General features: G+C 41.8%; 1 protein-coding gene across 3 annotated transcripts; it reads right to left on the reverse strand.

Annotated features, from left to right (window-relative positions):
• Positions 1-573: 573 nt before the first annotated feature.
• Clk1 (CDC-like kinase 1) lies at positions 574-12,674 on the reverse strand. 3 transcript variants are annotated; one of them, NM_001042634.2, is made up of 13 exons: positions 12,506-12,674; positions 10,360-10,520; positions 9,669-9,894; positions 8,707-8,797; positions 8,253-8,319; positions 5,853-5,969; positions 5,599-5,765; positions 3,176-3,270; positions 2,958-3,087; positions 1,976-2,058; positions 1,533-1,612; positions 1,233-1,323; positions 574-926 (listed from the first exon to the last, which is right to left on the reverse strand). In NM_001042634.2, the coding sequence occupies exons 2-13, from the start codon at positions 10,518-10,520 to the stop codon at positions 783-785; spliced, it is 1,452 nt and encodes a 483-aa protein (NP_001036099.1). In that variant the 5' UTR covers positions 12,506-12,674; the 3' UTR covers positions 574-782. The 3 variants fall into 3 exon arrangements, 1 of the variants encoding a protein (NP_001036099.1); NR_027853.1 differs by lacking the exon at positions 8,707-8,797; NR_027854.1 differs by having other exon boundaries at positions 8,253-9,894.
• Positions 12,675-15,830: the final 3,156 nt, after the last annotated feature.

The following is a 15,830-nucleotide window of genomic DNA, read 5'->3' on the forward strand; positions in this document are numbered from 1 at the left end:
TAAAAGAAACACCAAAATTAAATAATAAATAAAGTCCATGGAATTGAGGCTTGGTGAAGTCCTGATAAAGCACAGGATTCGCATACCCCATCTGCATGTGTAAGCAGAGGGCCATTGAGGCAGACTAGGTTACCTCAGCCTCCACAGGCACTTGCACATGCAGGTGTACAGATACATGAACAAGGGTACCCGAACATCTGCCTCACGATGGCTACAAAGACTTTAGAGTTCATTTCTTAGCCTGAAGAGTAAGAGTTAACAAGGAGAACACACCACCATACAGACCAGAAAACAGCAGTACTAAACTTGAGCAAGAATAAAAGGAAAATAAAATCTTTTAACTTAGAGAAAGGATGCCCCAATACTCACTAAAAAATCTCCTAAAAATGTAAACAAAGTTGGGTCTGGAGAAGAGAACTGGCTGCTGTTCTCTAGAGGGCCCAAGTTTGATTTCCAGCACCCTTTTCTGGCCTGCAAATATGTGGGGCAGGCATACATGTAGGTGAAAATGCCCACGTACATACAAAGGCAGAGCTATCTTCAGACTTACTGTAGAAAGACCGTACACCAAGCTATAGACCTTTATACATTCATAAGCACAAATTTTATTCCAAATAAATCATTCTATAATTACTGAAAGATGTTATTTGGTTTGGCCATGTATTTAATAAAGCATCTAAAAAACATAAAATGTTTTACAAATTAAGCTATACAAAATAACTTAATTAAAAGCTAGACTGATACAGTCTGTAAGATTCCTTTCAGAGCACTGTGTTTATAAATCACGTATGCTTTTTAAGTGGGTAAAAGAAAGGATGCTTTAGGGCTTCTTTGAGAGTAATTCTTTTGGCGGGATCATACTCCAACATTTTCCCAATGAGGTCAAAGAGAAGCTCATGTTCGGCATCCTGAGATAGCATAAACTCCTGAAACAGAAAGACAAACATTTCTTACTGCTGCACTTTCTTCTAACATAAAAACAGAAGGAACCATTTACAATCATGGGATGCCAGGTTACCAGGCCTCTCTTTTGGAGGTCGATGAAAATTTCTGAGGCCATCCTGGACTACATATTTTTATGTCCCTGAACAAGACCCCATCTCAAAAAGCAATTCAAAACCAGAAACAGAGACCTTCAGAGGGTGAAGGTCAGCAGACTGTAACAATCAGGATTCTCTATAGCCCAAAAGTGGTAGCATGCATGTCCTGGTTAAAGAGTATCCAAGGCCTACCTTCAGAGGTTTACAGCGCCGAGAAACATATCTGCCAGCAGAACTGTGTTCATCCCAATCTAATCGATCATGATGGAAATATCTGCGTTTCCTAAAACAGTTAAATGTTCACATTTACCATGCTGACTTCCCCAAAGTCAAAATAGCAAAGGTAAAGATTTGTATTAGGATATTAGACTATCTAATCTTTTTCTAGAAAGTTAGAGCAAAGGAACAAATAGCTTAAAAAATAAATAAATAAAAGTTCCAATCAAAATCCAGTGGTACTACTATAGATGCCGTGGCTCAAGTAAAACATACCTGGTTTTCTGTATCATGTGCTTTGGTAGTGGTCCAAGAATCCTTTCCATCATTGCTAAATGTTCCCTGCTATCATGAGTCTGAAATAAAAACATTTGTTACCTTATACTGTGTGCCCCATTTAACAATTGGTTCTCCAGTTCTAGCTGTTCAAAGTCACATACATGACAACCATCAAAATGACACCCGGCTCAACTGCAGGAAAACAAAGGATCATACGCCTCAAGCTTGCACCTCATCTTCCCTAAATAGCTGGAGACAACTGCTTACAATAGTCGTAAAGCTGCCTAAGGCAAAGTACACAATTTTAATTTCTTGTGCTTTATTAATCTAACTGAAAAAAAACCCACCCCTGTTCTGTAAATACATTCTTTAGAGTAGTTTACATAAATAGGCACTTTTTAATTCAGAGCCACTAAAGCACACCATTCTTTGTCACTTACCGGAAAAACTGTAAATCCAAGATAATACTCGATAAGAATACATCCTATGCTCCAGACATCACATGGCTGTGACCACCCGAGGGCTGCAAAGCAAAGCACAATGTCAGTGTAGAAATCCTCAGAGCGAGTTAGGCTAGGACAGCCCACCATGTTCTGAATTTACTGAAATGCCCTGAGCACAGTGTGCAAGGTGCTTGATTAATCTTGCATTTTCATTTTCTTCACCACACCAAGAGCACTACTGGATTACACCATATCGTCTCTCTGCCATACTTAGATGCATGGTAGCCAATACAATTTGTTCTTTCTTTAAAGTACACTCTTTTCACGTCCGATTCTGCATGTGTAGGTCGGGTTAGTATTGAGCAGACAACATACCTGGAGTTGACTAAGATTACAAAATGCCCACTCAACAACACATTTCTCAAAAACAATCTCATTTTTAAGGCTAAGCATCACTTGCTAGTTTCACAGCTGATTAGTTGAGATATCAACCATCTGTTTTTGGAACAGGATCTCACTATGTGGCTCAGGCTGGCTTCTAACTCAAAGAATCTACCAACCTCTAATTAAAGACATGTGCCACCATGCCCAGCAATTTGAAGATTCTCAACATAATTTCTAATACTGTTGTCTATTTTCTTTTTTTCATGATAAAAGCTTAGGCAAGAGCTGTACCACTGAGCTACATTCCTTAGTCTGGAGTATTATTTAAGGAGAAAATGATCAACAGAACAGTCATATAAGCCAGGCGGTGGCGGCACACACCTTTAATCCCAACACTTGGGAGGCAGAAGCAGGCAGATTTCTGAGTTCAAGGCCAGCCTGGTCCACAGAGTGAGTTCCAGGACAGCCAGGGCTACATAGAGATACCCTGCCTTGAAAAAACCATAAAGCAGTCATACAAATAACACCCCAAACTACAAATTTTTATTGGATTCAATATAGCAGTGTAGGTTGTTTCAGCATACCAAGTACTAACCTAAAATAACTTCCGGTGCTCTATAATGTCTTGTAGATACCAATGTGCTGTGGTGTTCATCATCATATGTTGCACTTCCAAAGTCCACCACTTTAATATCTGGATTTACTATAGTACGTTCATCACGTTTCTGAAAAGCAAAAGCGACAAGTTATAAAGCCATACTACTGAAACAAAGTATTCAATAGCACCATGATAATCACGCTGTAAGTGCTCACCATTTTGGGATTATAAGCCTCTGTGTAGTCAGACTTCACAAATAAGATGTTTTCAGGCTTCAAGTCTGTATGAGTCAATTTATTACTATGCAAAACTGGAGAAAGTACACATAATCAGTCTCAAATATCAAAACAAAATCATAAGCCCTAAATTGTAACATGTGCCTATAATCAAAGCAGTAAAAAAGCTGACACATGAAAATCTAAGTCTAAGACTAGCCTAGGTAGGGTACTGAATGAGTCCTCTTTGTGAAAGGGTCTCTCTAGCCCTGGGCTTTCCTAATACTTCCCCTGTGGAACAGTCTGGCCTGGCTGTGAGTAAAGATGTTCACCACCCGGCCTGGCTGAGATTGTCAGAACCAACAAGATGGTCTGGTCAGATTGCTCAGTGGCATGGACATGGACTACTATTATTCAAAGACCTGGGTTCAAGTTCCAGCACCCATATTAAGTGGCATAACCAACTGAAATCTCAATGCCAGGGGGGTCTGAAACCCTACAATCATGTTGTGCACACATGAAAATAACAAAATTAAACACAAGGAAAAAAACAAAAAACAAAACAAAACAAAAACCTCCTTTGGTGTCTTCTTATATAATGTAGAAAGTAATCAAAAATCTTAGTCCAGTAACGAATTCACCAGAGAAGGTGTGAGGATCTATGTCTGATAATAAATGCTTTCCATCCATACAAGGTTCTATCCACAACATTCAGGTGGTAGATAGCTACTAGGGCAGGATACTGAGATCTGAAGCTATCCTGAGACAATCAGATTGTCTCAAATCATTGAGGACTGAAACACTAACATTGCCAACTCTAGTGATGCTGGGTGTAGTTAGTAGCACTACAATCTTAGAACTAGGACAGAGTACAAGGTTGCCCTAGACTGCACAATGAGACTATGTTTCTCAGTAACAAGAAAGGAACTGAAAATATTGGCTTCCATCAGTAATCCCAGTACTTAAAAGAAAAAAACTCAGAGGGTTGCCAATTAAGACAATGACAACAGGGTATTTCTGGTTTACATATCTTGTTTGGGGGTAGGAGGCCCAGCAACCACATGGTAGCTCACAACCATCTGTAATGGGATCAGACGCCCTCTTCTGGTGTAACTGAAGAAGGCTACAGTGTACTCATATGAATAAAATAAATAAATCTTTAAAAGAAAAAAAAAAAAAAAACAAAAAAAACACCACAAAAACCAAACTGAGATTTGTTGCATTTAAATTTTTTTAGGACTCTAGGCTAAATCAGTCTTATGCATACACCTTTTACCTTTTGTTTTGAGATAAAAAGATGGCCTCAAACTTAGATTAAAAAACTACTTGAAAATTCTGATCTTTTGGGGCTGGAGAGATGACTCAACAGTTAAGATGGTCGCTCTTCTGGTCTTGAGTTTAATTCTCAGCAAACACATGGTGATTCACAACCATCTATAGTAGGATCTGATGCTCTCTCTGGCACACAGGTTTACATGCAGATAGAATACTCATACATTAAGTAAATGAATCTTTTTTTTAGAAATTCTGTTTGCTTTTGGTTTTTTTTTGTTATTGTTTTTGCCATCTGCTAGGGCTAAAAATTAGAGGCATGCATCAACATGCCCAACTTACACGTTGCTGGAGATCCAACCCAGGCTCTGCACATGCTGAGCCAACACCCACTTAACCACACTCCCAGCTTTCTTCCTGTTTTTTAAAAAAACTATTTATTTTATATATGAGTAGTACACTGTAGCTGTATTTTAGACACATTGGGCTGCATTACAGATGGTTGTGAGCCACCATGTGGTTGCTGGGATTTGAACTCAGGGCCTCTGGAAGAGCAGTCAGTGCTCTTAACCGCTAAGAGATGTCTCCAGCCCACAAGTCTAGCTTTCTGTTCACTGAATTAAATACTACAGACCAGCAACTTGTAAGCAACTAAATATTACTTTACAATAATTTCTCTTCTCTGGAGATTGAACCCAAGGATGTGCGATTAAGTCTTCCTCCCACCCCTATTGTCAACTATAGCTATTAAGAGGTATATTCAAATCTTTTTTTTTTCTTCTTCTTCAAAAGGGTTTTATGGCACCTGCTAGCCTTGAACTCAGAGATCCGCCTGCCTCTGCCTTGGAAATGCTGGGGAGTTAAAGGTGTCTACCATCCCCTGACCTTTTAAACCACTCTTAACAAGCTTGCTAACTTAATCAGCATCCAATCCCCCAATTAGTCTGTATATACTCTCAGGCTAGGCTTTTAAATCCCACAGTAGATCTCATCTTCTAGTCTTCTGTAGTCATGGGGACAGAACAAAAAGGCCTCATTTCTGTCACTGAGCTAGAGTCCCTAGAGTCCCACCAGATTCTTTTTTTTAAAGATCCAAATTAGTCTGACATTAGTCTCAAACTCAAATTTTACAAGAAATATCAAGAACTTACAGTTTACAGATTTGCATATTTGATATGCCATCTTCCTGATATGATCCATTCGAAACGGCAGAAAACTGTTTTCCTTAATGAAATCATAAGTACTAAGCCCCAGAAGTTCAAACACAATGCAAATGTGACCTCGATGCTCAAACCACTCCAACATCTGGACACAACGGCTATAAACACGTTAAAAAAACAAAACAACTCAATAATAGGGCTTACAATTCAAACCTCTCTATTTCAAGTTTTAATGTGATACTTACAAAGTACTATGGGGGTCTGTTGTATTCAAGTGTTCCAAAACTTGTATTTCCGATTGAGCAGCTTCACAGTATCTATCCACATTTTTAACTATTTTTACTGCTACACGTCTACCTCCCCTGTTAAAGAAAATAAAAGTAAGTTTTAAAAGGTGATAGATGCCAGGCAGTGGTGGTGCACACCTTTAATCTCAGCACTAGGGAGGTGGAGGCAGGCGGATTTCTGAGTTCGAGGCCAGCCTGGTCTACAAAGTGAGCTCCAGGATAGCCAGGGCTATACAGAGAAACCCTGTCTCGAAAAACCAAAAAAAAAAAAAAAACCAAAAAAAAAAAAAAACCCAAAAAAAAAAAAAAAACACTATCTCAATCTGTCTTCTTTTTTTAAAAAAGATTTATTATTATATCTAAGTACCAAAAGAGGGCGTCAGATCTCATTACAGATGGTGTGAACCACCATGTGGTTGTTGGAATTTGAACTCAGGAGCAGTCCGTTCTCTTAACCACTTGAGCCATCTCTCCAACCCCTCAACCTGTTTTCTAAGACTCAAAACAAATGCAGTTTGTTTCCTATATTGCCCACCACTGTGTCAAATACTATCTCAAATCTTTGTTCCAGGTTATCAGAAAAGTTGGTGCTAGGTCTCAACTCAACTCATTTAGAAAGTTTTTGCTACTCTTGGGGCAGAAAATGTATAGCTGATCAAAGTGGTTGCTTTAGATGAACAAGGTCCCATGGACTTTTCCCAGAACTAAACACATACAAGTATTTATAGTATTAAGGTGTTTGTATTTTCAACTGTTAATTCTGTACTGGCACAGAGCTCAATGCTGGCAGAATTTTGGTACTGTCATCTCTATGGCTCATCACCAGGTTTTCTCATCACTGGGTTTTCAATTTGTAACCTTTGTCCTTCCTTACCTGCCTAAAGGCAATCTAAGAGATGTATCACCAATCTAAGAGATGTATCACGTGCTGTCTCCCTGCTAACTGTAATAAAGAACTGACTGCCAATAGCTAGGGCAAGAAGTACCAAGGCAGAGCAGCCAGAGAGGTTTGAGACTCAAAAGCAGAATTGTAAAGGACACTGAAGGGAACAGAATAGGTAGGTAAACAGATAGCCTGCTGGCAGGACAAGTGCTAGAATAGTCAGGTTAAGTAAAGAGCAGCTGAGCCTGGCAGTGGTGGCACATGCCTTTAATACCAGCACTTGACAGGCAGAGGCAGGAGGATTTCTGAGTTCGAGGCCAGCCTGGTCTACAAATTGAGTTCCAGGACAGCCAGGGCTACAGAGAAACCCTGTCTGGAAAAACCAGAAGAAACAAAGTAAAGAGCAGCTGGGAGACTGCCTCTGCTAAAGGCCTAAGCTTTAAACTGTATTAAAAGTTTTCATGCCCTTAGTAGACTACTGGCAGGTCCCCAGCAAGTCCCTCAAAAAAGTTTCATTTATTCCAAAGTATAAAAAATAAAGATACAGAGAAAACACAAAAACAGCCATGTACTGGTCTTACAGAAGTCCAGAATTCAACTCCCAGTATCTGCACCAGGCAGCCCAACTCACAACCACCTGCATCCTGGACACATTCTTCTGGCCTCTGTACTCCTATGCATGAGTGCACACACAATTAGAAATAAAAATCACTGTCATTAGCATGTTGAATCCCTAGGTCTGATCACCAACATGGGTTGAGTGGTGTGAAAAGCACTAATGAAGCTTGATGGACCCGAATAATCACACCTATGACACCCAGCTCTGTCATGACAATTCATCTAATGAAAAACAGCCGGGCGTGATGGCGCACGCCTTTAATCCCAGCACTTGGGAGGCAGAGGCAGGCGAATTTCTGAGTTCGAGGCCAGCCTGGTCTACAAATTGAGTTCCAGGACAGCCAGAGCTACACAGAGAAACCCTGTCTCGAAAAACCAAAAAAGAAAAAAGAAAAAACAAGTCTCATACTCATTGGTGCTAGGAATTAAAACTCTCTGTCCCTTCTCCAGCCAGGAAGCTGCAAATACTATTTAGTTGGTTTTGTTTAAAAAAATACAAGAGTGAAGCCAGCCTGATCTACAGAGTGAGTTCCAGGACAGCCACGGCTACACAGAGAAACCCTGTCTCAAAAAACCAAAACCAAACAAACAAACAAAAAACCAAGAGGCCAGGTTCGATGTTGTACACCTTTGATCCCAACACTCAAAGAGGCAAGTAGATCTCTGTGAGAGCTCCAGGCCTGCAAAGTTAGACGCTGTCTCAAAAACATTCCAAAGCATTCTAGAAGCAGAGGCAGGTCAATCTGAGCACTAGGCCAGGCTGGTCGGTCTACAAAGTGAGTTCCAAGACAAGCAGGGATGTTACACAAATAAACTGTTTTGAAAAACCAAAAAAAGAAAAAAATAGGGAAACTTACACTTTATGATCGATGCATTCCACCACTTTTCCGAAAGCACCTTCACCTAAAGTATCAACAATTTCATCTAAAAAAGAGGAATAATTATTATTCATAACAGGAAATGAGAACAATGTACTTATAAGTATTATCAATGCAGATTATTCTAGGTGATGCTGCAAATTTCCTTATCATTAATTACTTATCAGCCAACACCATCCAAAAAACATACAACTATTCTTAGATCTAATTTCATTCTCAGACTAATTTCATTAACTTGATTTACTGCTGTGGAATTTAATATTAAAACTTCAAAGAAAGCAAAGACAATCCCCTCCCACCAAAAGAAATGAAAGCAAAAAAAAAAAGAAAAAAAAGAAAGAAAAAGATTTCCAAATCCCTGAAACTTTAATCTATATATACATATAGATTATGTTATCTGAAAAGTAAATAAGTGTTGAAAAATATTCTATACATCTTGCACTTAGTACGTCTCCACTCTGACAGATCAGGTGACCCTCCTCATCATCCTCTACACTCCTCGATCTTTTCCTTCGGTGACTCTTCTGGACACGTCAAGTGGGCGGCACCAGCACCAACATCATCCAGCCAATCAATACACCCGAGTGAATTCAGGGCAGAATACGAAATTCATTCAGCGGGGAGATATTCAGATACACGCCAGGCCACAAACGGTTGGCAGGAGCAATTTCAAATTCAGTCCCCAGAAATTCACAGGGCACATAGTTTATGTTAACAGGAGAAAAACATGGCAAGGAACAGATTTTCAGATAAGATACTCAAAGTGGTAAGTCAACAAAACATAAACACATTTGCTTTTCTTCTTAAAAAACAAAACAAAACTTATCTGTGGCATTCACTCAAACATAGTGTCCTAAATTCATACTACAAAACTGTAGAATGTAGTATTTACTTTAGTACCCTGTGGCCAAATTAAGATTTGGCCTAACTAATAAAGAAAATATATATTAAAATAGTAAATAAAATGATAGCCCTAATTTGGGAAGGGAAAAAAAAGGTATATAACACTATAACATTTAAAATGTTATCTGATAGATTTCCAAATTAATACATGAAAACACTAACTTCAAATCTGTAACTTAATGAGGAAAAAAATTTACACATGTTAATAAGTCATAACTAACCCTAACACAAAAATACCTAATTCCTTGGAACAAACTGACAATTTATCAAAATAGTATTTCTTGGAATAGCATTAAGACAATCTTTCCTATCATTACAGAACTAAATATCACTATTTTCATGAATTTCTTATGTAATACACAAATACTAAAAGAATACTCCTGCAAGGTAGAGTTGTGATGACTTTTATCTTGAAATTTTCTCAAACACAAAACTGTTTCCTGTTCTCCATGGGAAATAAAACCTTTCAGAACGTTTAAAAGGCACTCATACCCCGTGTGAATGGTGCTGCGAAGTGTGGTGGCGACTCCTGTGTTTACTTTTGTAACTGCTTCTTCCACTCCTACCAGAGGACTTGCTACTATGCATCTGGTATCTGCTTCCAGGTTCTCCATAGGGATGCCCTGGCTCGTAGCCCATGTAGTCATTCCTGTATTCATCAACATAGCGTCGACTATGATAAGCTTTCTCATTTATGGATCTGCTTTCCAGATAATAGCTAGAGGAGAAAAAAAGTTTGTTTTACAGCTACACCAAACAATTGCAATGTAGAGAACTGAACTCAACACGTTTGACCAAGATAGGCATTTTACCACTGGACTACAGTCCTTCCACAAATCTCCAGATTATGCAGTTAAGCAATTCTAAGTATATCATTATATATGGCCCCCAGGATTTTATACACGGTAGGCAAACGTTCTATATCTGAGCTACTCTCCCAGTATAAATCTACTTTTATATTGCAGTACTTTATATGCCTTGTAAAGATGAATTTTTAATTGTGTGTGTGTGTGTGTGTGTGTATAGGTAGTATACTAAGGAGTGCCAGAAAAGGGCATCAGGTCCTCTGGAGCTGAGTTACAGGTTAGTGGTAGTGTGTCTGAAGTGTTGGGAGCCAAACTGTCCTCTGCCAAGCTTAAGTACCAGCTAAGCTATCTTCCCAGCCCATAACCGCCTTTCTTACCTGTCTGTCGTTTTGGAGTGATCGTACCTGCAGCGCTTTTGCTCACGGGCGCTGCTATGTGATCTCTTCTTTCTTTTGTGACTGCTGCTGCTTCTCCATGTTCCATAATCCCAGTCTCTTTCATCCCAGTCAGGACAGTAAGTTCTCTTTGAATGTCTCATCTATGAAAGACAAATTTTACCAGTTAAACTGTAGTTCTGTGATGTTCAGTAGTAAATGTTTCTTTGCAAACTCCCATTAGTTTCCATCTTTCCCCTCCCCAGACAGCCTCAATATAGAGTAGCTCTAACTATGTGCACCAAGTTGCCCTTGAATTCAAAGAGCCACCTGCCTCTTGCCTCTGGAGTACTGGGATAAAATGCATGTGACCCCCAGCATTAACGTTTTGTTTAAAATCAAAGTTCTAAAATTTTAGTCAACTGTCTGCAATCATAAAAATTATTGCATTGCCTCAGATTCTGCAATGTAAACTTTATTCACAGATTTTTTTTTTTTTTTTTTTTGGTTTTTCGAGACAGGGTTTCTCTGTGTAGCCCTGGCTGTCCTGGAACTCACTTTGTAGACCAGGCTGACCTCAAACTCAGAAATCCACCTGCCTCTGCCTCCCAAATGCTGAGATTAAAGGTGTGCGCCACCATGCCCGGCCAGATTTTTTTTCACCTTGTTTTCACAATGCCCAAATTCATATTAAGTGAAAAAGGTTTAAAACCTTAAGTGAAAAAGGTTAAAACTTAAGAAAAATGTATGACAGCTCTTTCAGAAGTTCAACTTACAGGTTCACAAGGTTCAATTTCTACCCAAACCAAGTCTCCGACCAACGTAACCACAAGTGACCCTAATTAAGAAGTTTTTTTTTAACTGGGCGTGGTGGTGCACACCTTTAATCTCAGCACTCGGGAGGCAGAGGCAGGCGGACTTCTGAGTAAGAGGCCAGCCTGGTCTATAAAATGAGTTCCAGGACAGCCAGAGCTATACAGAGAAACCCTGTCTGGAACAGCCCCCGCCCCCAAAGTGTTTTGTTTGTTTTTGGTAAAATACCAGTTTGGATGTTATGAAGTGTTTGTTTACAGCTATTAAAAAAAAAAAAAAAAAAAAAAAAAAGCTGCTCAGCAGATGACCTCAATTCCCAATTCACCGTCAAGTAAATGCCCACGGTCCCCGCTGACACTCTTACTGCTAGCAGAGGGAGACTGGGAAAATTATGAAAATATGGGAGGAAAGCCTGAGAAGGTAACAGGCGCGCCTTTTATGCCGAGTCAACAAAATTCGGGCTCCACCAATAAAGCCACTCTACTTAACTGTACAGGACAGGCCATGATGTTGAAAATAAAGCTGTTCAGAGCGGAAGTGACGTACAATCTTAGGGTGTTCCCCTCCTGTTTCCTAAAGGTAAACAACTCCCCCGTTACAACTTTGTTTACAAAGGAAATTTTCTATAACTTTTTTTTTTTTGAGACAGGCTCAAAGGGGATTAAAAGGCGAGCGACAGGCAGTACAGCCCGGCCGTCTTGAGTTTTAATGTTACAAAACCTAAGTAAATCCTAAACCTTCTTAAAAATCACTTGTTCCTCGCTCTCACAAGCGCTGTCCCGGTGTGCCTCGTTTTCATTATGCTCGACTTCGCTATCTATCGACCGCCTCTGAAATTCTTTTCTTCGTCGAAGGCGGAAACTACACAGAACTGAGGTGACAGCCTGCTGTGACGCTGTCCCCGCAGCGCCCATCTCTAACAAGATCAGCGACCGCAGCGTGTGGGGCCGGCCTGGTTACCAAGACCTTTCGCTTCAAATATAAAGAAAAACAGCACCAAAACCTGCGCCGTGCCACCGCCGAGAGCAAAACCAGGACCGACCGAGTCCAAGCGAAGGCCGCGCCCTGGCGCCGCCATGGCGAAGGACGAGCGCGGCCTTCCCCCTACCGCCATCTTAGGTCCCGCCGCGGCAGCTCGGGCTCTTGCAGTCGGCCGGCCCTCCTCGGGACGCGGAGCCTGCGGGCATCGTCCCCGCCTACGCAGAAGCCAGCGGCCAGAGCTCCGCAGCCGGGGCACAGAGCCCCTTCGCGTGGCTCCGCCGTGAAGAGCCGCAGCGGGGTCCTTGGAGGCGGCGGGAAGATACAAGGAAAGGCCCTGACAGACACCGCGTCTTACCTTTCCAACCCTGAAGACAAAGCTTGCAAGGCGAAGACAAAGCTTACAAGGCGACGGCGAGAAGTCTGCAAACGATTACGACGATCTCCCAACACAAAATGGTGCGGACAGACGCAGTGCGAGCTTCTTCTCGGAAAAACTGGTGACGTAGATGGGCGGGGCCTATACCGGTCCTGAGTGCGCAGGCGCGGGCCCGCTGCCCAAATGGGCGAGGGATGGAAGGACTTGGTCCTGACTGTCCTTGCTGTGGCTTCTTGAGGATACTTAGACACTACAGGTTACAGTAATAGTATAATCCACGCTCGCTCTCCCTCTCTCCTTTTTCTCTTCCCTCCTGACTGCAACCTTTTAAACTACACCAACAAAGTATCTCTGGTTAGTAACTCAGTGACTACAGTTATGTTGACCTGTCTTAAACTAGTTTTTAGTGGTTGGGTATGACATGCACTGACGCCAAAAATGTTAGAAATGAGCATGGTGGCACACGCCTTTAATCCCAGCACTTGGGAGGCAGAGACAGGCGGATTTCTGAGTTCGAGGCCAGCCTGGTCTACAAAGTGAGTTCCAGGACAGCCAGGGCTATATATACAGAGAAACCCTGTCTCGAAAACCAAACCAAACCAAACAAAACAAAAAGTTAGAAATGGTGGAACAGGAGCGGAATAGTGTAAATAGACAGATTAGTAAGTAGTCTTGAAGACTTTGAGGATGCCCCCCCCCCCCCCATAGTAGCTTCCCCCAGCCTTGAGTAGGCTGGCTTTGACCTTGTTGCCACTGAGAATGAGACTACCTGGGGTGGAACCTTCCAACTTAGATGGCTCTATTGTTCCGTCACCTGCCACTGCTACCTGCTGAGAGGCCCTTTAGATATTCCAGAGACTTCATCCAGCAGATCACCTACAGGCTGGCAACAGGCATCAAGAATGGCTTGGGGGGCGGGGGGTTATGGTTTTGAGACAGGGTTTCTCTGTGTAGCTCTGGCTGTCCTGGAACTCACTTTGTAGACCAGGCTGGCCTCAAACTCAGAAATCCGCCTGCCTCTGCTTCCCGAGTGCTGGGATTAAAGGCGTGCGCCCCACGCCAGGCTTAAGCACAGACTCTTAGTAAACTTGGGGGCCTTGAACAGAAATGTGTCTTGGCCTCCATTATTTCTCTCGCCATTTCCTTCCATACAGCTCCGGCCTCCCACTCAGGAACCCAGTTAGTGTGGCCTCAGGCGGCTTAACTCCTATTTCGCTGGTAACTCTAAAAAGGTAGATATTAGGGGGAGGAGAAAAAGGGGGGTGCGTAGGTATCAGTTTTGCAACTCCTTTGCTTTCACCTTTAAGAGTTAATCTAGACCTGGGCATGGTGGCATATCCCAGCACTAAGGAGGCAGAGACAAGGGTTATCTCTGAGTACAAGTTCAGTGTGGTCTATATCGCAAATTCTAGCCAGAACTAAAAACAGGGGAAGAGGAGGGTGCTGGCGTTGGCTTAACAGGTAAAGACACAATGCCACCAAGCCTACCTGAGTTCAATCTCCAGGAAACACATACTGGAAAGAGAGAATCAATTCCTACACACACACACACACAAATAAAGTATTTTTTAAAGAAATTAAAAAATTTTTTAAAAATTTAAAAAATTTTAAATGTACATGTATGAATATTTTGCCTACATGTATATGTTGGGGTCCAGGAGTTGGCTCACAAACCACACAAACACTGATCTCAGTCAGACAGGGATAGTTTATTGAACATATGCCCTAAGACTGATCGATCAGGGCTGCAGCTCAGAATTCGAGGGCTGAGCCATGACTACAAACATTTCTCAGGGACAGCTTATTAAAACACACACACACACACACACACACACACACACACACACAAAGTGCTGTGAATTCATACCCAGGTGCAGGAAGTGCTGCCCGGTAGTTAGCTCTGACTCCAGCCATTTTAGATGTAACATCTCATATTGACTTTTAACTTGATGGGTCCTACATAAAGCTTTGTGGAATTTCTTAACATTAACAAACCTCATACAGAACATAACAGGATATGTGATCAGCATGACCCTGCTCTGAGTCAAGTTATTCTCTGTGTCAACAACTGGCAGGCACATTACAGCAACAGTATGAAATAGCTGGAGGGCATGGAACAAAATGACTACAGCTATGCAGGGGCCAGACCTCAACATATATATATGCACGCCAATGGATGCTTGTTGCCTAAGGAGGCCAGAAAGGAGGGTCAGATCCCTTGGAACTGGATTTACAGATGGATATGAGCCTCATGGAACCTAGATCCTCTGCAAGAACAAATGCTTTTAACCATTTCTCCAGCCCCCTAAAAACAAAACCCAAAAAACAAATTGTAATGTCTATTCCTGGTTGTCAACTTGACTATATCTAGAATGAACTACAACCCAGAATTGGAGGCCTCACTTGTGATACAGATTTTGAGGCTGGGAGATACAAGTTTCTGACCTGGATCTTGGCCTGGAGATCTTGAGGCATAGTGGCTATGAAAAGCTTAGGCCCAATCAAGGTAGTACATGTCTTTAATCCCAGGAGACTAAGGCAAGCAGATCTCAGAGTTCACGTCTAGCCTTGGATAAAGCACGTTCTAGGTGAAAAAAAAATGTTTAAATCTAGGCACGGTGGTACATGCCTTTAATTCCAGCATTACATGAGACAGAGCCATGCAGATCTCTGAGTTCAAGGTCTATGTACAGAGCAAGTTCCATGACAGCCAAGCTTAAGTAGAGAGGGAGTCAGAAAACAGAAAGCTGGTAATAGAATAAGGGGGAGGGGGCATGTTCCAGCTCCTGCAAGCAGCGGAAAAGGGCAGCTTCAGCCATGTGGCTCTGACTTTAGAGTGAAAAATAGAAGGGACTACTGAGACAATTGGTGCTGGTTAGCTGGAGCTAAGAAATTAGTGGTGATTAAGAAGAGATCTGCATCACTGAGGTGAAATCTTCTAGGAAGTGTTTTCTGAGCACAAAGAAGCTGTGTTCCAGAGATAGCCAAGGTTGTACCTCGTGTTGCAGCTATACTTGGTAATGTGTAAGAGTCACCCAGGTGGTACTGGTTTTGAAGGCATAAAGGACTCAAGAAGAGCAGCTGAGGCTCAGCACTGTGAGAGGCCATGGAAGGCCATTGGTGAAGGTGCAACTTCAGTTGCAGTTGACTGCCCAAGACTGAAGGGATCATGCAAAGAAGCTGATGAAGAAAGCCTATGAGAGGCTATTGGTGAAGCCTAGTTGCAACGGAAGGCCCCAGCATATTGGAGATGCCAGTACCATGGGATGATCACCAAGAGCAGCAGCAGCAATGGAATGGACTC

This window comes from Mus musculus, chromosome 1 (assembly GCF_000001635.26).
Source record: "Mus musculus strain C57BL/6J chromosome 1, GRCm38.p6 C57BL/6J".
Classification (NCBI taxonomy): domain Eukaryota; kingdom Metazoa; phylum Chordata; class Mammalia; order Rodentia; family Muridae; genus Mus; species Mus musculus.

Excerpts from the sequence above, each read along its gene's own strand:
- Clk1 (NM_001042634.2), bottom strand. The coding sequence starts at position 10,520 with ATGAGACATTCAAAGAGAACTTACTGTCCTGACTGGGATGAAAGAGAC. Across the intron at positions 3,271-5,598 it reads AATATGCAAATCTGTAAACT|TTTTGCATAGTAATAAATTG; the intron begins GTAAGTTCTTGA and ends TACTTTCTCCAG. Across the intron at positions 927-1,232 it reads GGCGCTGTAAACCTCTGAAG|GAGTTTATGCTATCTCAGGA; the intron begins GTAGGCCTTGGA and ends TTTCTGTTTCAG.